The sequence below is a fragment of the Pseudorca crassidens genome, chromosome 3 (assembly GCF_039906515.1).
Source record: "Pseudorca crassidens isolate mPseCra1 chromosome 3, mPseCra1.hap1, whole genome shotgun sequence".
NCBI classification, from domain to species: domain Eukaryota; kingdom Metazoa; phylum Chordata; class Mammalia; order Artiodactyla; family Delphinidae; genus Pseudorca; species Pseudorca crassidens.
The window spans coordinates 161,369,675-161,390,189 of NC_090298.1; the positions used below are offsets into that span (position 1 = coordinate 161,369,675).

The following is a 20,515-nucleotide window of genomic DNA, read 5'->3' on the forward strand; positions in this document are numbered from 1 at the left end:
GGGGGTGTCTGCCTGGCGCCCGCCTGACCTGAACCCGAGTAGGGCCGCAGCGGCCCCGTGTCCCCATCCCTCGTCCTCGCTTGGATGCCCTTGCCCATCCTGGGCTCCTTCACCCCACCAGGCTGTGTCCGCAACACGGGGCATGGTGAGCACCAGTAAGCCGTGCCCAGGACCAGCGATTCTCTCTTTCCCAGGCCCTCCAGCATGCTTCTCTTGCCCTGTCCCACACTCAGGCCTCACCATCCCCCCGCTTGAGGGCCACCTGCTGCTCTCTGTGACCCTGAGGACCTGGCAGGCCTCCCTGAAGCGGGTTAACACAGGCCTTCAGGGAGGCCAAGGGAGTGAGTGCCCATGTGGGGGAACTCAGGCTGGATCAAGACCATCACTTCATTGGGACCACCCCCCATGATCTTCCACTGTACACCGACCACGACCTGTGTCCAAAGCCCCCAATGGCCATCACCAAAGGCACCGGTCACCTCTTGGGGACATCGTTTCGCCTGCCACTGGTAGCCCTCATCCCAGCCCCAGGACTCCCGCATGCCTGTGCCCGCCCTTCTCCCCATCTAGGAGTCCTCCCACAGCCTTCCGAGGTGGGGGGAATCAGTGTGTGCCCTGCAGGAGCCAGGCTGGGTTCCATATGGCCACCAGCCTGACCTGACCTTCAGGTGCACAGGTGAAAACAGAGAGGGGGGGTCAAAGGGGCCCTCATCCCTCCTCCTTTCCCTCACCCTCTGTCCTGCAGCAATCCAATTCTCCCCACCTTCAAATGTTCCCAGAATCCAGCCACTTCTCTGCACCTGTACAGCCTTATGCGACCCTCGGCCACCCTTGTGCCTCCTTCCTAGTGTCTCGGCCTCCTCCTTACCCCGCTCAGAGGCCAGAGGAAACCTACCTGTCCCTCCTCTGCTCACAGCCCTCCATAGCTCCCATCACACAGAGTAAAAGCCCATCTCCTCACTGTGACCCACAACCTATCCTCACGCCCTTCTCTCTCCATCTTTCTCCTTCCGTTCCAGCCACACTGGCCTCATAGCTGGAGGTGGCTCTCCAACACCCCAAAGAGTCCTGCCTCAGGGTCTTTCACCGGCTGTTCCCTCTGCCTAGAATGCTGTTCCCCCAGGTATTGGCAGGGCTCCTCCTTCACCAACTTCAGGCTTTACCTACAAATGTCACCTGCTTGTTGCACCTCCCTCATCCCCCCATCAGTCTTCTCCTTGGCACTTGTCACCATCTGTCCTGCTGTACCTCTTACTCATTATTTTTGAATGTGCACTCCATGTGGGCAGGGGTTCATCTGTCCCGTTAACTAATGCCACAGCCAGCGTGGCAAGCAGACGGGGGCTAAGGGGTCCCGGGCTGCTGGACATGCCCTCATAGGTCCAGTCGGGCCTGTGGGGCAGCCCTGTACCATCCCAACCACCCACCTCTGCCCTCCCGCCCAGGCACTATCTGGTCACTATGGCACCCGTCAGTAATGGGAGAGGTGCCCCCAACCACCAGCCCCAGCCCAGCCTCGAGTTTCATTTTGGCAGGGCCCACATAGGAGGCTGCCAATGTGTGGGTACAGAGCGGAAACAGAAAGTGGCTCCTGGTGCTGGCAGCTGAGAAACAGCTACCAGGCACCAGGGGCTCAGTGAGGGGCTGCCGAGGTCCCAAGGATGGCACCCATACCCTGCCCCACCTGAAAGGGCAGGCCTCTTCCCCAGGGAGCTCATCTCAGCCCTCACTCCCCCTACACACCACTGCCCCTGACTGATGCCCCTGCCCTGGGGCATCCGCGCCAGGCAGGGAGGGGCTGGGGGTGGGTCCTGATGCTGGGGGTCCCTTGCTGTCTGTCTTGTCTTGGCAATCAAGCACAGGGTTTCCCAAGGCCACCTCCGAAGCCAGGCTCTCGGAGCCCAAGTATCTTTCTTTCCCCACCCAGACACTGGCCCAGAGACAGAGCCCTGTCCAGCTCACTGAGTCCAGTGTGGCCTCAGGGTCTTTGCATAGGCTGTTCCTACTGCCCAGGATGCTCGTCGCCCCAGAACCTGTCCTGGCAGATCCTTCTTCTTGTTTTGGTGGACACAGCTCAATGGTGACCTCATCCCAGAGGCCTCTGCCATTCCCCTCCCTCCCTCTGTTGTTTAGCTTTTTTTGTTTTAATAAACGGATTGATTGGCTGCGTGGGTCTTCGTTGTTGCATGCGGGCTTTCTCTAGTTGCGGTGAGCGGGGCTACTCTTCTTTGCGGTGCACTGGCTTCTCATTGCGGTGGCTTCTGTTGTTGCGGAGCATGGGCTCTAGGCACGCGGGGTTCAAGGAGTTGCAGCACATGGGCTCAGTAGTTGTGGCTCGCGGACTCTAGAGTGCAGGCTCAGTCGTGGCACACAGGCTTAGTTTCTCTGTGGCGTGTGGGATCTTCCCAGACCAGGGCTTGAACCCGTGTCCCCTGCATTGGCAGATTCTTAACCACTGCACCACCAGGGAAGCCCTTAGCTGCTTCTTACCGAGGGGCGCTCACTATGCATTTCTCTCTCTGGGCAGGGAGCTCGCTGCTTTGGCCACAGCAGCGCTCCGGCACCCACAGCAGCGCTCCGGCGCCCACAGCCCCGACCACAGGGGGTCTGTCTCGGCTCATGACTCACCGCAGGGCAGCAGGGAGCAGGGGTCTGGGCGGCTGATGTTCGCTCCTGTGAGGACCCGGTACACACCCTCCCCACTTGGCTGAACCTGAGTGCTCTGGCACCCTCACCACCTGCAGACCACCCAGGGGTCCTGCGTTCAAATCCTAGGGCCCCTTGTGATGGCTGTGACTTCTCTGTGCTGCAGTTTCCTTGGATGCCAACTGGGCTTGGGGGACATGGCTGTGCCGCCTGCAGCTCAGCAACATGAGGTGGCTGTTTGAGGGCAGGGGAGTCTGTACAGCTGCTGCTCACAGACCCTGGTCACCGGGGCCCCCTCCCAGCAACAGCCCTGGGTGATGGTGCCCAGGCCCCTCCCATCTGAGCCTTGGTTCCCACATGCTCCCCTCAAAATGGCTAGAGCAAACATGGATCCGGTGGGGATACCTGGAGTGGAGACATTTATTGACAAAAGGGGGGGCTGGACTGGGCTTCCAGCCTCTGCTTCTGGCCAAACGGCAAGTGCCCGGTGGAGAGGGCAGCACAGTCCTGGCCTTGTATCCCCACAGCTCCAGAAACGCGTCTGGGGCCGGTCTCAGGCGCTGGGGGCGTAGTGCAGCACCAGCCGGTCAAAGTCGTTTTCCTTCAACGTGAATAGGGGGCGGGGAAGGGGGATGGGGGTGGGCAGAGAAAGGGGAGAACTTGTGAGCCAGGCCCCAAGTTCTGCGCTTTGCCTGGCAGAGCCTCGGGGGTCTAGGGCTCAGAGACGGGCCGCCTGCACAAGCTCACCTTGGCCTGGTACTCCTTGATGAAGGGGTGGGACCTGTGGGCGTCCTTCAGCTGGGACAGGTAGCGGTTTGTCACCTGTGGGGGAGGCAAGGTTAGCTAAATATGGGGACTCCATGGTGGCTCTGACCTGCAGGGTAGGGAGTGGGGTGAAACAAGGGCCACCTGGCCAGATCCAGGCAAGAGCCCTGGTTTCCCCACATTTTCTCCATCACAACCTGCCGCCCCGGAACCATGCTGAATTCGAGAGGACCCTGGCGGGTGGGGAGCACCACCTGGCACAGAGCCTGCACTTGGTACATGCGCGAAGCATGCACCAGGTTCAGGGATGTGGGCTGGGCAGGGACCCAGGCCCTGGGAGAGGCAGGAGGCCAGGAGTGGAAGGCAGGTCAGGGAGCACGGGGCTGGGAAAGGAGATGGATTTGTTCTGGGCACGTCGTATGGAGACACCTCAGAGGTGGGCCCTCGCTCCCAGCCTTGCCCTACCCGCCAGGCTCAGCCCTGACCATGTGGGGCTAGGGGTGTCTGTCTGGCTCTGTTTCTCCAAAACTGATAGTCTGGGGATGTCTCTGCGGTGAGTGGGAGACTGGTCCTATCTGTCCTGCACCACCCCAGCCCTGAGGCTGTCTGGGGGGCTCTTCTTCGAGAAACTGGTGACAGACCATCATGAAGCCCTGAGGCAGGCCCCTGGCCGGCTGGGCAAGACACCTGAATGGGGCAGTGCCCCAGCGTCCTCCTCCCCGCCCTCAGACAAGGTAGGCTCAGCAGGATTGCTCCCCGGAGCCCTGTTTCTCTGTCCTGGTGTCCGCCCCCAATCCTGAGGTGGCACAGGCTGAGTCCCAGCCTGGGAGCCCTGAGCCTCAGCCCACTTGTCTGTAGGACCCACAGAGCAGCTGACCTGCAGCCCCGACCAGGATGGGGACCCTGGGAGAGTACTTGCAATGCCAGCTTCCCGGGGCCGATCTCAGCTGCACCCACTCGTGGGGAACAGGTTTTTGCCCCAAGGCCAGGCCAATCTTGAAGGTCAGACCCTGAGGCCCCAAGCTCCCTCTAGAGCCGGGGCCACACCAGAGACCCCTGCCCACCCCAGGCTGGCACCGTGAGGGCCGGAAAACACTCTGCACCTGGCTGAGGGTGGGGAGGGTCCTACCTCGGGAGGCTTGCCCAGGTGCTGGGACAGGACGATGAGGTTGATCAGGGTCTCAGGGTGGCCGCTGTCCTGGCAACACAAGGGGACACCAGACAGGCAGGGTCAGCTCCTCCAGGCCCCCATCTCAAGCAGGGCTGGGATTGCAAGACCCAGCACGCCCCCACCACTGGCCGCTCCACAAGACAGTGACCTCAGGGTCCTCCCTTCTGCCTCCCCACACCGGCTGCTTTCCCAGTGAGCGTGTTGCTTCACGTGCAGACCAGTCTGACACAGAGCCCCCTTGCTTGTCGCAATTTGGGAGGGGCGTTTTTATCACAAATCTCAAAGTAATGGAGTCCAGACCAAGGCGGCCTCAACCTATCACAGCCCAGCTAGCTGCTCCTCCTGCTGCAATGAAGCCTGAGACCGTGGGACAGACCCCTCCCGCCCTGCCTGCTCCCCAGGGGCATTGGCAGGAAGCTGCGGGAAATTACCAGAAACTCCAAGGGGGTGACCTCACCCCACCCGCCCATATTGGGCTCTGAGGCACAGGGAACTCTGGGAATCAGCTCGGCCGCTGCCTTGGCCAGGAACCCCAGCCAGAGCCCCTGGCTGGGGCAAGGCAGGGACATGCCGCTCAGGATGCAGGGCGCCACAGGCTCGAGGGGCTGCAGGGACCCAAGCCTCCTGCACAGATTTGGCTCCACCCCATGCTGCCCTTCTTTGCAGAGACCCGCATTCTCCCCACCAGCACGGGGCGCTCTGGTAGGCGAGGCAACTCCACACGGGCAGCCTGACGACACCAGCCAGCAGGAGCACCCGACTGACTCCCCTCAGCCTGGCCCCACTCGGCCAACAACCTGACGATAGCTCGGCCCCTCGCAGAGATGAGCATGGAGAAAGCTTCCCACTGGTGTCAGTGTCTCATTATATCAAACAACGTTTCAGATGGCAGCCGTGAGAAGACAACTGCGGCAGCCCTGAGTGCAGCGCTCCAGGCCCTCTGCTCGACAAGGATGGGCAGAGGTGACACATCCCGTCGGCAGCCTGCTCTCCCCTCGGCAGCAAACGGGAACTGTCTCTCCCAAGCACAGACACAGGTGAGGGATCACCACGAAAGGCCCCTGGCCAGGTAGCCAAGGTGTCAGTGAAGAGGAGACAGAGCGTGGGTCTGCTCAGCTCAGGCCGACGGGGGCCCAGGCTGACGGGATCCTCGCATTTCCAAGAGAAGTTAGAATCAGGATTGTCGCTTGCAATCCTGAGTTTTAACTGATATGGCATTAAAATCCCCACATGGCCACAAGGCAGGCCATGGGGTCTGTGGTACACCTGTTTCTGGGCTGGGGCTGCGCCTGCCCATACCTTGTCCAGAGCCTCCTGCAGCACGCCCTCCGCGGCCTCCCACCGGCCCTGGGCCATGTGGCAGGCTGCCTGCCCACTGAGCAGCAGCAGGGTGGACGAACACTTGTCAGCCATCTCCTGGAAGATGTAGTAGGCGTCCTGCAGCTTCTCACCACCCTGCGGGGACAGTTGGCATCACCGCTTTGTCACCCTGCTGCCCGGCCCTACCCTGCCTGCTCCCTCCTGGAGGGATCCCAGCACTTTGTGGAGACAATCCCAGTGCAGCCGGCCCACGGCAGGCAGTCTTTGGACACCGCCCCCTTCCCCGAAGAGACCCTTGTGCAGCTAGTGCTGTGAAGGGGCCGAAGCGGTACGCAGACCCCCTCAAACCCGGCTCCCCAAGCCCTATATTTATAGACTCGAAAGCTTCGGCTTCAAGAGGGAGAATCAGTGCATGGGCAGCTGGGTCAAGGTCTGAGCTGGGACCACTGGGACACATGGCCCATCGGGGTGGCCTCTGCTCCAGCAGCCGTGACCCCGACCGCCTGAATTCAGAATAAGAAGGTTCTGTCCGCCTGGTAAAGACACAGCGCCACACCTGCAGGGGAACCTGAGACCAAGATGTGCTTGTGAAAGACTGCTAGGCTATGGGAGAGAGCTGTTCGGGTTTGTCCCAATAAACTGAATGGATACTGTGGGGTGAGGCCTCAGCCCCGCAAAAGGATGTGCAGATGCACACATACGAGGAGCACCATTTAAAAGGTCTGTACAAAGGAGCGACTCAGAGAAAGGAAGCCAAATGTCCAAATCCAGAAATGGGGCCTGCTGCCAGGAGAGGGGTGCCCAGGCACGGGGGGGTGGGGGGCTGGCTCCAGGGGGGAAAGCGTGAGGGGGATACGGGCACCAACCCTGTGCTGGGAGCCCAGAGAGCAAGCTGACAGCAGCCAAGAGCAGGGCCAGACCCCAGAGGAGGGTGCGCTGCCAGCTGGCTGGCTCCGTGCACCCGGGCTGGGGGGCGGGAGCGGGTACGTGCAGGCAGAGGTACGCCGAGTCCGGTTCCATAAACCCCCAGTTTGTTCACTCTGGCTCTGGCCAAGCCTCTCGGCTGCAAGGAGTCAGAAGGGGTCAAGCCCGAGAGAGGGGGAAAACGTGCTGGGGCTCCTCCAGGGGACTAGCCCCCAAGAAAGCAGGAGGTCCAGCGCGTCTGTGGAACCCCACCTGCACCCTCCCCACAGGAGCAGCCAGCGCTGCACACAGGGGGTCGCCGCCACCTCCTGGCTCCCGGATACTCCTGTCTCTCATGCCCGCACACAAGCCGGGTACTCACCACAGCCAGGCTGACCCAGGCGGTGGCCAGCTGGGTGAGGGTGGCGTCCTCGTCCTGGTCCTGCATTTTCTTCAGCTCCTTCCTGGGGGCAGAGGAGAGAGGCAGGAGGTGCCCGGTAGCTGAGTGGCCAGTCACTGTGCCCCACCCCAGCCCGAGTTCCTTGCTCACGAGGCCCCAGGACCTCAGGCCCCGGCCTGGCCACCCCCCATCCACGGCTGCACATGCCTCTGCGTGCTTGCAAAGCCCACCCCAACCTTGCAAGATGGGCCCCACTGCCTGCCTCACAGAAGGAAACTGAGGCACAGTGACGCCCCTTGTCCCAGGCAACACCCTGCAGAGACGAGAAGGTAAACAATAGTGCAGTCACCCCAATGGACTAGAAAGAAATAAACGGAGAAACACTCGTGTCACTGATAATCAGAGCCAGGGGGAGGGCTCTGGGTGGTCCCCATGCCACGTGCACCCTTGAAGACAGCGGCCTGGCTGCTGGAGAACACAGGGTCCCAACATGGCCTGGCCGTTGCTAAGATACCCCCCCACCATGCACAGGCCACAGCCCAGCAGCCCCGGTGGGGAGGGGCTTACCGGGCGAGGTCCAGGCGGTCTAGCTTCAGCAGGATCTGCACCGTCATGGCCATGCTGTGGAAAGGGCAGGCAGTCAGTGAACTCCCACCCCACTTTATCCTCCACCAGGGGCTCACTCTGTGTAAGCACCACCTTCCAGAAACCTCCCCTTGAGTGCTCAGGCCACAGCCCCGCCTTACAGAGGGGAACACTGAGGCTGACTGTCAGCCCAGCTGGGCCAAACTCAGACCTGGGCGCTGCTCGCTGGGCTGAGCACCCCATCGCTTCCCAGGCCCTGCACTCCCACCTGTCTCTGCTGAGTGTGCTTGGGCCGGGAGCTCCCACGGGGTCCCCAGGCCTGTGGCCCGCTCCCTGCCCGCCCCGTGGCTGGCCATCCCATCTGTACCCCCGTCTCCTTTCCAGAGTCCCAGATGAAGTGCTGCAGGGGAACACCTGCTCCATGCTTTCAGCGCCCACACCCACAGCCCCTCGCCTCAAGCCCAGACAGCTGTGACCACCGATCACTGATGTGGCCACTTGTTCCCGAGTTTTCCCGCCAGAACGTGACCCAGCACCCAGACCAGCCCGAGGAGAAGCATGAGAAACATTCGTGGGGTGCACTGCCTCACCAGCCGTGTAACATGCCTATTGCAAACCCTTCTCTGGATCAGGTGGGACATAAACGGATATGAAGGAACACGTGGTGACCAACTAACCAAGGGAAGGCAGAAACCAGAGCGCTCATAGGGGAGAATGGCTGCACCCTGCAGGGCTGGAGTCCTGGCTGCAGGGTGCCGGACACAGCACAGCCCAGAGCCACCTCCTGGGGTGGGGGTGGAGCCGACAGCAGGCTGCAGGGCGCTCCAGTGCCCAGGCCCGGAGTGCCCTGAGGGCCGGTCTCAGAGGAGGGTCCGTGGGGCCCAGGGAGGACATGGAAATCCAGGGCCCAAGGCAGAGAAACACAAGGCTTCATGGGAGAAGGGAGGGTGCAGAAATCTCAGGCAGAGACAAAGGTGCTTTCTGCTCTGCTCCTGGGAACAGAGGGTTTTCAGCCCCGGGTGATGTGTCCTCAGAGCAATGGCCCAGCCATGCGGAAAAGTGTGTCTCCTGGACGGAGAACAAGAGCTGCAGTCTAAATGGGAGGCCCATGCCCCATCCCAGCCCCTCTCTTTCAGAGCAGCCCCCCTTGCCGTTCCTATGACGATGGCTGATGAGGCCCTGAGCTGCCTGGACACCAGAGGAGCCACTCACGCTGGCCGTTCCCCCAGTGCAGGACAGCCACTCACCACTCCAGGCTATCCCCTTGATGCAGGGTGCGCAGGGCTGCATCTGGGTTCTGGTTGTGGAAGTAGATGGAGGCAGCCATGAGCAGGAAGGTGGTGTTGGTCACGTCCACGGTCCGGCTCATCTCCCGGTCCAGCTCGGCCACGATCCCATCCCTGCGAGATGCAGCTGCTCAGAGCCCGAGGCAGGGGCGGGAGGCGGCCTCTCCGACCGGCCCTGAGAGGGTGAGTCAGGCCCCCTGGGGCACAAAGCAGCGGAGGGCAGGATAGGCCCAGCTGTCTCTGCCAGGCCCCACTAGGTGCCACTCTCGCCACCTCCCCACCAGGCACTCCTCACCCCTCACATAAACACGGAAACCAAGGCCAGGAGAAGCAGGGTTGGGTGCTCCAGGCCCAATGGGGCGTGTGGGGCAGGAAGGGCCATGCCTGGCTCTGCCCACGAAGCAGCATAAATGACCATCCAAGTCTCGAGCTCCACTGGCCCTCAGTGCTCGGGGGCTGAGGTGTCCACGCCGCCCCACATGCACAGGGACAGGCTAGCTCAATGGGGACACCTCCACAGGGACATGAGGCCACACAGGTAAACCTCACACTGGCGACGTCACCAACTTCCCGAGGAGGCCAGTGGTCTCAGCAGAGGGTCCTGATCTACCTCGGTCAGCGTCAGGCCTGGGTCCTGAGGGCGGCTGTGCAGGACGACACCCCACTGACAGGGTGGCTGCCCCTGGTTCCCGAGCTTGGTGTGCAAGCTGCTCCCGGCAAGTGGACGTCATGCGCGACTGGGGGCTGGGAGCCGGCAGCAGGCTGGAGTTCAGGCTTGCCTGAGGACCAGCCGGGCGCCCTCACCCGCCACAGGACACCAGAGTCTCGGTCTGCTTAACTGAAACGAGGAGCTGCAACTCCTTGTTTCAAAGGGCTGCTAAGCGGTTAATGAGAGAAGGGAGGCAAGGGCCCGGCCCTGTGTCACTGCTGGACAAATGCTCTGGCTTGGGACACACAAGCGCATACGTTTCATGCGGGTTGCTGGGGGCTGGTGGCCAAGTGCCTGTGTACCTGAGAGCCCCTGGAGGGCAGGGATGTGCCTATTACTCCCTCTGCGCCCACCAGAGAGTGCCTGACGGACAAATGACTTCAAATCTGAGTCTCTTCCCCGCTCTGCACAGAAGGGCTGTGCACGGGGATCACACAGGGTTGGCGTGAGGAGCCCCAAGGCCACGTCCCAAAGCTTCCTGCCTGGCTCCTGGCACACAGGCTGTGAACACGGTGCCTGCTCTTGTCCTTGTAACCTCAGTGCTGTACGTTGTTCCTGGAACACGTTGTGGTTACCCTTGCGGGCTCCAGCACTTTCTCCACCACCTGCTCGCTGGGCAGTTTGTATGGGGTGGTTTGTACTGCCAGGATGGATGCACCAAGAGCCGCTCTGCTTTCCCGAGCGCCTGCTCCACGCCGTGGGCTTCCTGCGGGTTCTTTTCTGTAGTGCTCACAGCAGCCCTGGGGCTCCTTCCCCTTCCGAAAGGAGAATGGGGTTTGTCACCCCAGCTAGAGACGTGCACAGAGAGGGTGAAGGGATGGCCTCAGGAGGCTGCCTGTCTTAGTGTCCTGGGGTTGCTGTCACAGAGTCCACAAACCAGGCAGGGGATCAAAACAACAGGGGTTTATTCTCTCCCAGTTCTGGAGGCCAGCAGTCTAAAATCAAAGTGCTGGCGGGATTGGTTCCTTCCTCCAAGGGAAGATCGGTCCTGGTCCTTTCTCCTGGAGCTGCAGCAGTCCTTGGCTTGTGTCTCTTTCACCCCAATCTCTGCCTCCATCTTCATGCAGCCTCCGCATCTGTGTCTTCTCTTCCATCTCTTATGAAGATACCAGTCACCGGATTTAGGGCCCACCTCATATTCAAGATGATCTCAAGATCCTTAACCACTTACATCTGCAAAGACCCCCATTTCCAATGAGGTCAGGTTCACAGGTTCTGGGGGTCAGGACATGGACATGTCTTTTGGGAGTCCCCATTCAGCTGCCACGGCTTAAGCCTCTCTGAGTAAATCCTTCAAGTGTCTGTGGACGAAGGAGCCTGATCACAGAAGGTGGAGCACAGGGCGCTGCCCTCCACGAGGAAGGAGCAGAGGTGGGGGTCACAGCAGACAGTCGTACCCACACTTGGGACTCACAGATGGCGGCACAGCCTCCGAGGAAAGCGTACTGTCAACAAGGTCATGACCACATCCTGGTCTATTAAGTTCCACAGGGCAGAGATCGGGGGGAGGGCCCCTCTGTGAGGTGTCACAGTGCTGTGAGGGGCGGCCTGGGTGGTGGAAGGGTCCTGGGGCTGGGACAGGTAGGCGGGAATCGGCTCACAGAAGAGAGTGGCTCCCTGTCGTGGGCTGTGCTGCCCCAGCCTTCCATCCCAGCCGCCCTCTGGGGAGTGTTTACCTCCGAAATCCCAGGGGGCCTCAAGACCAGCCCATTCCGAGGGGCGGGGGAAACCGAGGTGCAGAGGGGCCACGGGGCCTGCTGCGTCAGGCTGGTGCTCCACGTACAGGTGCACCTGCAGAGGCCGAGTTCACGTGCACCTGGGTGAGCATCCCAGTGAGCAAGGAACAGCCCATGCACCTGCCTATGCAGGAACCACCTGAGGCCAGCAGGGCTGGACTGTGAGCTGTCTCAGACCCCAACGGAGCAGCAGGTAACAGGCGGGCCTGGTCCTGGGATGCTCAGCACTTCCAGGTCCCCATAGCCCGGACCACCCCACCTCTCCTGGCCATCGCCTGAGGGAGTTTGATGACTGCTGGTCTGTGGCACAGGTGGACACACCCAGCTCAGGGTGAAGACTTGCTGTCCCCTCCCACCCTCCATCTGGGCGGAGATGAACGATGCGTGGTGTGGCTGCCATTCCCTCCGCTGCACAGTGGGTGAGCAGCAATGGCTGGAAGACTGGCTGCAGGGTCCCCACCCTTATGTACCAGGGGAGGTCCTCCTGGCAAGAATGAGGCCCTCACAGTCCCTAGGTATCTGTACACAAGTCCTCATCTCTGATCCCCAGCCCCCCGCCCCCTTTGAAGCAGGGTCCATCACAGCCTCCCACTGAGCAAGTGAGGGAAACTGAAGCTCAGAGAGGTGAGAGGGCAGAGGAGGGATGCCAACTAGACATCCTCTGCCCACCCAGGCCCATCCACCGTGCCCCAGGCCTGCCCCCCACCCAACCTCACCGCCGGCTGTCGCTAGCCAGGTACTCAGCAAACATGCGCACGGCCTGGAGCTCTGGGGCCGAGGAGGGCTTGATCTCATCCAGGACCACGCCGTACTTCCTCTGTGGGCAAGACAAGCAGGCTGTCAGCTCCGCCCGAACTCCCCGTGGGGTTTATATGTTCTCAGACCCCAGGAACATACAAGGGCTTCTTGGCTCTAGCACTACCCTGGTGGAGCCCCAATACCAGGGGCCGGTGCCCACCACTCCCAGGGACCCCCTCAGCCCACGGGTTGCTGGAGTGCGCTGTGGAAGCCAGCACAGCATCACTCGTTAGCTGTCGTGCCACGCTGCCCACTGCTCTAGCCGGAGACCCTGGCAGCTCACTGTTCAGCCCCTGGTGGTGAAGTGACGGGGTGAGGGCCCCGCCAGCTCTGGGGGTGGGGTGCAGTGGTGTCACCAGGGGCAGGGGGTCTGGGCACTGGCTTCTATTGAGCAGAACATGCACCCCACCGACAGACACCCAGCAGGGAGGTCACTGCAGGGAGGGGAACTGGAATCAGGGACCCATTTTTCACTCTTTCTTTCTAGGTAGTTTCAGTATTTTCGTTGCCACCGACATGTATTCATCTTTTAAAGACATACATACACACACGAATATATGAACACATCCAAGGAGATTCTGGGGCGCACCGGGGCACCCTACTCTGCTGGGGACCACACACACTGTCTGGGCCCCAGCTTCACCCTGGAGGTTGGTGGGGGGAGGGTGGTGAGGGGGGCTTGGTCCACAAGGTGGAAGTTCCATCAGGCTCCAGAACGTTCCATAGAGGGAAAGATGCAAACAGACCTGGGAAGCCACCCGAGGCCTGATGTGAGGTGGGGGCATCTGTGGAGCCATGTACCCACAACAGAGCAGTCTATGGCTGTGGCTGTGGGACGAGGTTGGCGGGAGGCTGGTGGGTCTGGGGTGGGAACAGGGCTGGGCACAATTCAATCCTGTCTGCAGAGTCCAGATTGTTTTTAGAACAGAAGAATGCAGTCTTACTGCATTATCAGGGTAATGCTGCTTTTTAAAAACCCTAGTGTCTGTGGAAGCAACCTAAATGTCCATCAACAAAGGAATGGATAAAGAAGACGTGGTACGTATATACAATGGAATATTACTCAGCCATAAAAAGAACAAAATAATGCCATTTGCAGCAACGTGAATGGACCTAGAAATTCTCAAACTGAGTGAAGTAAGTCAGAAAAAGAAAAATATCATAAGATATCGCTTATATGTGGAATCTAAAAAAAGACTACAAATGAACTTACCTACAAAACTGAAGTAGAATTACAGATGTAGAAAATAAACTTATGGTTACCAGGGTTGGGTAAGGGGTCTGGGAGGAGGGATAAATTGGAAGATTGGGATTGACATATACATGCTACTGTATACAAAATAGATAACTAATAAGGACCTACTGTACAACACAGGGAACTCTACTCAGTACTCTGTAATGGCCTATATGGGAAAAGAATCCAAAAAAAAAGTGGATACATGTATTTGTATAACATATTCACTTTGCTGTACACCTGAAACTAACACAACATCATAAATCAATTATACCCCAAATAAAAGAAAGAAAAAAACCTAGTGTCTAAACTGTGGGTTTTGGCTAGTAACAGTATCAATATCACTGCATGGATTGTAACAAAAGCACCCTGCCAACCCGAAATGTTAATAAGAGAAAATGCCCGTGTGGGGGGTGGGCATTTGGAATTCTCTTTGCCATCTGCTCAGTTATTCTGTAAACCCAGAACTGTACTGAACAAGTGAAATCTATCCATTAAGTATAAAAAGAAAAGCAAGAAATCCCAACATTGGCCCTCTGGCCTGGTGCTCCAGGGCCTCAGGGACACTGCCACCTTCTTGTGGTGGCCACACCAGCTGCTCGTGGTCCCCGCCCCTGCCGACACTCTGTTCCTTACTCTCCTTCCCCCGGGTGTTGGCAGTCATGGTCAAGGGCCCACACTCACCTGTGCCAGGTACGCTCTGTACAGGAAGACATCCCTTTCCACATCTCTCTCCAGGCTTGACGGCTGTGGAAAAGCAGGTCAGAACTCTTGGGGGCTACGTGCCCAACAGGCCCTCAGAGGCCACAAGTGGGCAGCTTTCTCAGTGGAGTCTGGGTCCTAGTCCCGGCCCTGGCTCTCAGCTGCCTATGACCTTAGGCAGCAGGAGAGCAGCCTCCACTGAGGGCATGCGGTGTGCTGGGCACCTCATTCTGTGCCACCCTGACATCTCCCTGGGAAAGGAGGTTCGACCGTCACCCCCATCCATTCAGGTGAGGGATGGGGGCACCAAAAGTGCTGAAACTGCTCCAGCCACACAGCAGGGGCCAGGGCAGAGCCCACGCTTCTGACCACTGGACACGTGGCTGCTTGTGTCAAGGCGGAAGGACCCCAGGGTGCAGTGGATCAAAACAGAAGCTGCTCAACAGTATGGGTGGTCCGAGGACAGCAAGGGGTGGGGGTGGGGGTAGGTATGGGAATGCCCTGATGCCCAAGTTTGTACAAGCCTAGCAAACAGGCCTGGGAGGATTCCTATCCGGACATGAATGGTGGATATTGGAGAAGGGATGGGACCCAGCGGGAGACGTGCGAAAGGGACTTACTTTCTGTAATGAATACTTCCATGCCTCTTGTTCCTGTCCTGCTTTTGTTTCAAAACGTTCTTTAAACGTGACAAACAGGAGAAATGAAGGTCTGCCTCACTCGGAGGACCTTTCTGGGAGAGCTCAGCTTGGCTGCCCCAGCATAGCGATGTCTGGGTCTAGCCAGGCTGGGTGAGACCTTGGGGACTGCCCTATACTCGGGGACGAGGCCCACGGGCCACACTCCCTCAGCCCAGCCACCACACAGAACCCAGAAGCAGGTGTGAGGTGACCTCCTACAGGGTTCACTGTGGGATGGCAAGGGAGGCCCCCACGAGGCTACAGGCAAGCGAGGGACCCTTCCTCGGAAGAGCAGCTTTGGACCACGCCCCAGGGTGCTGGCTGACTTCCTGTGGGCCCTGTGACACCTGGGGTGGCACAGAGCAACTCAGCCTAGAGGGCACGCGGGTGCTGGGACAGGCCACCTGGGGGCCGGGAGAGGAAAGTGACATGGGGGAAGGGGGCCGGCCACCTTGGAGTCACTACTCCAACAACGTCTAAACCACAGGGCCTGAGGAAAAGCGCAGAGAGAATGAACAGCCTGTCCAGCTGCCAGAGCACAGGGACAAATGTTCTGGAGCCCCGCCGGTGGGAGCACGCCAGGACTGCTCTCCCCCGAGGCTGAGAACCAGACTCCTAGTCCCCAGGCCTTCTTCCCAGCCTGAGGGGGCGAGGGCGCTGAACGTGTCCTCCTCCCAGGCCAAGGGAGACTGCGAACAAGAAGCCTGGCTCCTGGCCCCAGCCAGACTCAGGCCAACTTTGCCTGCGGGTCCCAGCAGCTTGCTCTGGCCTTGGTGGCCAGGCTGGGGATCCGGCCATGATTTGGAACACGGTGTCCTCTATATGAGTGACTCTGAAATGACCCTCGGAGGTGGTCACTGGTGAGGACAACCCACTTGGGGTCCCCATACCACCCTCAGTAAAAAAAGAGACAAATGTTGGCTGTTGCTATCTTTGAAGCAGGGACACAGTGGGATGCCTTGTGGGGGACCAGGGTCCCAGAGGCAACTCTGAGCCTCAGCTGCCCCCTCTGTAAAACAGGCACCACCACTGACCCTGCAGGACTGCCAAGGGGGGTCACCGAGACCCCACACACAGACGCTCAGGACCCTCTCAATCAGCCAAAGAGAGAAGAGCTTCTGGGAGGTGTAAGAACAAGGACAGATGTACAGACCAGGGAACACCAGGGACTGTGATGCATGCCACCAGGTGAGTGGTCTGGTCCCCAGTCCTGACAGCTCATCAGAATCACCTGGGAGCTCAGAAACAAGAAAAGCCAGGAGGCTTATGCCCACCAACGACATCCAACCCCGAGGTGGCCTCAAACTGCCTTCAAACAGCTCAGAGGTGCAGCCAGACCTGAGAGCAAGGGGTACTGTAAAGGGAAGTCGGTGATGGGGTTTGGCAAGGAGGATCACGTTCCCTCCCCTTACTGGCCATCAGTGTCCCCTGACCACACTCGACGGTCAGCTCCTGGAGGCTTTCTTAGCTGCTTCATCCCTAACACCTGTGCAGTGCCTGCCATCTTGTGGGCACTTGCGAAATGTCTGACAGGTAGGGAAACAAACATCATCATGATGCCAGCACTGAGACACACCAGGTGTTCTACCTGGCGCCACCTCTGGTGGTGCCTGAGGTTGCTGGGGCTGCTATAACTAACCACCAGCTGGGCTGGGGGGTGTGCTTAAAGAAACAGAAACGTATTCTCTCATGGTTCTGGAGGCCAGAAGTCCGAGATCAGGCAGAGCTGTGCGCCTTCCATAGGCTCTCTGGGAGGATCCTTCTTTGCCTCATCCGGCTTCTGGTGGCTCCAGGTAGTCCCTGGCTTGTGGCTGCCTCACCCCCACCTCTGCCTCCAACTTTTCTGTCTGCCTCAAGCCTCTCTCTTAGAAGGACACCAGTCATTGGATTTAGGGTCTACCCCAGCTGATCTTGTCTAGAGATCCTTCACTGAATTACAGCTGCAAAGACTCTTTTCCAAATAAGTCACATTCACAGGTCCCGGGTGAACATATCTTTTCAGGGACACCATTCAACCCAGTACAGGCTGCCTAAGAAGGTTTAGGTGGCCTGTGGACCAGAAATAAATCACGTCTAATGGCTCAGCAGGGACAGGACTCCCGCTCTTCTGGACGCGTCAGGTAGAACCTCTTGGTTTGGTGCTGGTGCATCTTCACCACGTTGCTAAAGAGGGTGTAGCTCCCCCAGCTCAGAGGTTTGGCCGCAGTGTGCCTCCAGCAAGAGTGACTGCGGAGGGCTTCCCTGGTGGCGCAGTGGTCAAGAACCTGCCTGCCAATGCAGGGGACACGGGTTCGAGCCCTGGTCCGGGAAGATCCCACATGCTGTGGAGCAACTGAGCCCGTGCGCCACAACTACTGAGCCTGCGCTCTAGAGCCCAGGAGCCACAACTACTGAGCCTGCACTCTAGAGCCCACATGCCACAACTACTGAAGCCCATGCACTTAGAGCCCGTGCTCCTCAACAAGAGAAGCCACCACAATGAGAAGCCCACGCACCACAACGAAGAGTAGCCCCTGCTCGCCGCAACTAGAGAAAGCCTGTGTGCAGCAACGAAGACCCAACGCAGCCAAAGATAAATATAAAAAAAAAAAACAAAAAAAAACTGTTGGGACTTCCCTGGGGATTAAAAATCCGCCTGCCAACGCAGGGGACATGGGGTTCACTCCCTGGTCCGGGAAGATCCCACATGCCGCAGAGCAACTAAGTCCGCGAGCCACAACTACTGAAGCCTGCGCGCCTAGAGCCCGTGCTCTGCAACAAGAGAAGCCACCGCAATGAGAAGCCCGCGCACCGCAAGGAAGACCCAACACAGCCAATAAATAAGTAAATAAATAAATAAGAGTATTGATCTGGTTTCCTTTGTTTTCCATCACTCTCTACATACAGCAGGTCATGCTGATTCCTTCAGCAGGGAGGTAAAGTTTGCATATTATGACACAATAAGACGGAAAGAACACATTGCTGTAATGTAAGCAGAACAGACACACAACAGAAGACAGACGGTGGATCATGAGTATAATGCTGAACCTTACAGGGACCCTACTGAGATGAATGTCATCGTTCCCATTTGACAGGAGGGGAAAGTGAGGTTCAGAGAGGTGCAGTGACTCAGCCCTGGCTGCAAAGAGAACACAGAAGAGACAGAATCTGAGCCCAGGTCTGTCTCAATCTTCTCATGGTCTACACTACCCCAGCAAGGAGGCATGTAACAACCATGGCGCCAAACGGACAAGGTCCCCCAGAGATGTCCATACCAGTCCCTGGGGCCTGTGAACAGCTTACGTTACATCACGAAAGGGACTTCACAGGTGTGATTAAGATTATGGACCCTAAAAATGGAGACACTATGCTGGGTTATCTGGGAGGATCCAGTCTAATCACGGAAACCCTTAAAAGCAGAAGACTTTTAGACAAAAGAAATGAAGAAGGGGAAATTTGAGAGACTCCAAGTGAGAACCCTGTGGCTTGTTCTGAGATGGAAGGGTGATATGCGGGGTTGAGGACTGGAGAGAAGCATCCAGAAGCCTCCAAGAGGTAGCAACTTGAACAAGTTAGGAAGGTGCTTCTTCCCCAGAACCTCCAAAAAAGGACAGAGCTGGGCCAACACCCTGATTTTAGCCTGGTGAGAGCGGTGTTGGACTTCTGACTTACAGAAGCTGCGAGATAATAAACGTGTGCTGCCTGACTTAAGCTGTCGTTTGGTAATTTGTCACAGTGGCCATGGAAAACTAATACAGTCATGCAAATGTTATTTCAACGATTCCTAATCTCTTACTGAAGTCTGTTTGAGGTTTTACCTCCCATTATGCAGATGACACTCAGGGACATGGGGTTCACTGCCAAAGGCCAGAAGGGAAAGCAAGCCTTCCTTACTTCAGAATCCAAATTCCTCCCAACCCTCTGGCTGCCTCTGGGAAGATGTCTGCAACTCCCTTGTGTGGCGCTCCGATGGCCTCCCACACCTTCAGAATAAAATCCAAACCCCTGCTGTGGCCCTTCAGGCCCTGCCCCTCACTCTGCCCACCTCCTTCTTCATCTCCTCCACTGTGCTCACCTCACTCCTGCCACACCACCCTCATGCCTTGACTACATGGAGCTCACTGTTGCCTCAGCACCTTTGCAGCAACTTATGGGCTTAGAGCCTTCTCAAGGTTTGGTCACAGGTTAAAATGGCAGTCAGAGAGCCCTGACCTGACCACTCCCACGTGAAGCAGCCCCCACCCCCATTTCTGATCAGCACTTTTTTATCTCCCCTCTCCCCTAGAGGACTCAAACTGAAAACTGTGTATTCTCTTCCTTGGTTACTTGTTTACTCTCTTCAGGACACTACACCATGAGGGCTGGCAAAGACCCTGTCATGTTCACTGCTCTTAAAAATTCTCCAATGGCTCACTCTCAAAGTGACAGTACCATCCATGTGCCTCCCCAAATGGTGCTGCTCGTGGGCCCTGCTGCCCCCTCTCCTGTCACCCACTCACCGCCTGGTTGCCTGGGCCCTGCCTTGAAGGGCTACATTTTCTAGCTCTCAAACAGCCAGGCTCACTCCCACCACTCTCCGTCGCACCACCTCCTGACATCTTGTTTATTTACTTGTTTACTGTCTGTCTCCCTTGGGAGCTGAGGCTTCCAAGAGAGCTGGGAGTTTTGTCTATTTTGTCACTGCTTTGAGCCCAGCACTAATATCCTGCCTGGCCCATACAGATGCTCAATGAGGAATGCGTGAATGAATGAATGCGCAAGTCTGGGGAGAAATAACCTGGTTAGTGGGGCAGGGTAACGAGCGAGAAGCCATTTCTCTCTTGAGCCTCCCTTTTCTCACCTGTAAAATGAGGATAAACAACAGTCCCTACTTCACGGGTATTGAGGGCATGGCGGCACAGTGTGGGTGCTCAACAGATGGAAACTATTATTGTTGTTGCTGTCTTTATGATTACTACTGTAGCGTAGTATCATTACCATTGTTATTATTACTATAGCGGTATGAACCTCTCTCTTACTCAAATGCCTCCCAAGGCTCAGTCTGAGAGAGCGCTCAGAGTGAGAAGTATCGTTAAAGTGTTACTGCTTTGAGTTTGGTCATAGGACAAGGATAATTCTTCACCGCGCTCTGAAGAGATGTGGCGGCGTGGTGAGGGCGCGGGGATGAAACGGCGCGAGGTGAAGAGGAAGGGTTTTTAAAACCAGAGCGCGACCCGCAGCCACCAGGAAGTGTCTTCCGCCTCCGCCCCCAAGGTCCCCCAGCCCCGCAGCCGCCGCACCTTCACCCGCTGCGCCTCGTTGATGCACTGCTGGTAGCTGCCAATGTAGAAGGCATTCTTCACGTCGAACAGCTCGTCCACCTCCCCGGAGCCTCCAGAGGCTGAGCAAGGAGCCGGAGGCGCCATGTTGCTAGCCGCTCACCCGCTACTCCCACTGAGAGACACGTCGGCCGGAAGGAGAGAGTCACCGCGGGGCACGCCGGGAAATGTAGTTTACTCGTTCATCCCTAGAGATGAGCCAATGGGAGACTCAAACGGGAGTCAAAGGGGCGGGAGACGCAAGTGCGTCTCGCAGGGCATCTGTAATTCGATTCGATCCTGA

General features: G+C 58.2%; 1 protein-coding gene and 1 long non-coding RNA gene across 3 annotated transcripts; one reads left to right on the forward strand and one right to left on the reverse strand.

Annotated features, from left to right (window-relative positions):
* Positions 1 to 27: 27 nt before the first annotated feature.
* LOC137222303 (uncharacterized) lies at positions 28 to 2,161 on the forward strand. Its single transcript, XR_010942404.1, has 3 exons — positions 28 to 509; positions 1,020 to 1,123; positions 1,928 to 2,161. It is a non-coding gene; the product is annotated as an uncharacterized lncRNA (long non-coding RNA).
* Positions 2,162 to 3,048: 887 nt separating this feature from the next.
* Positions 3,049 to 20,382, reverse strand: COPE (COPI coat complex subunit epsilon). 2 transcript variants are annotated; one of them, XM_067733323.1, is made up of 10 exons: positions 20,194 to 20,381; positions 14,238 to 14,300; positions 12,238 to 12,338; positions 9,038 to 9,190; positions 7,773 to 7,826; positions 7,188 to 7,269; positions 5,882 to 6,037; positions 4,541 to 4,609; positions 3,394 to 3,468; positions 3,049 to 3,247 (listed from the first exon to the last, which is right to left on the reverse strand). In XM_067733323.1, exons 1-10 carry the CDS (start codon positions 20,317 to 20,319, stop codon positions 3,200 to 3,202), a joined length of 927 nt encoding a protein of 308 aa, XP_067589424.1. In that variant the 5' UTR covers positions 20,320 to 20,381; the 3' UTR covers positions 3,049 to 3,199. The 2 variants fall into 2 exon arrangements, with proteins under 2 accessions (XP_067589424.1, XP_067589425.1); XM_067733324.1 differs by lacking the exon at positions 4,541 to 4,609 and having other exon boundaries at positions 20,194 to 20,382.
* Positions 20,383 to 20,515: the final 133 nt, after the last annotated feature.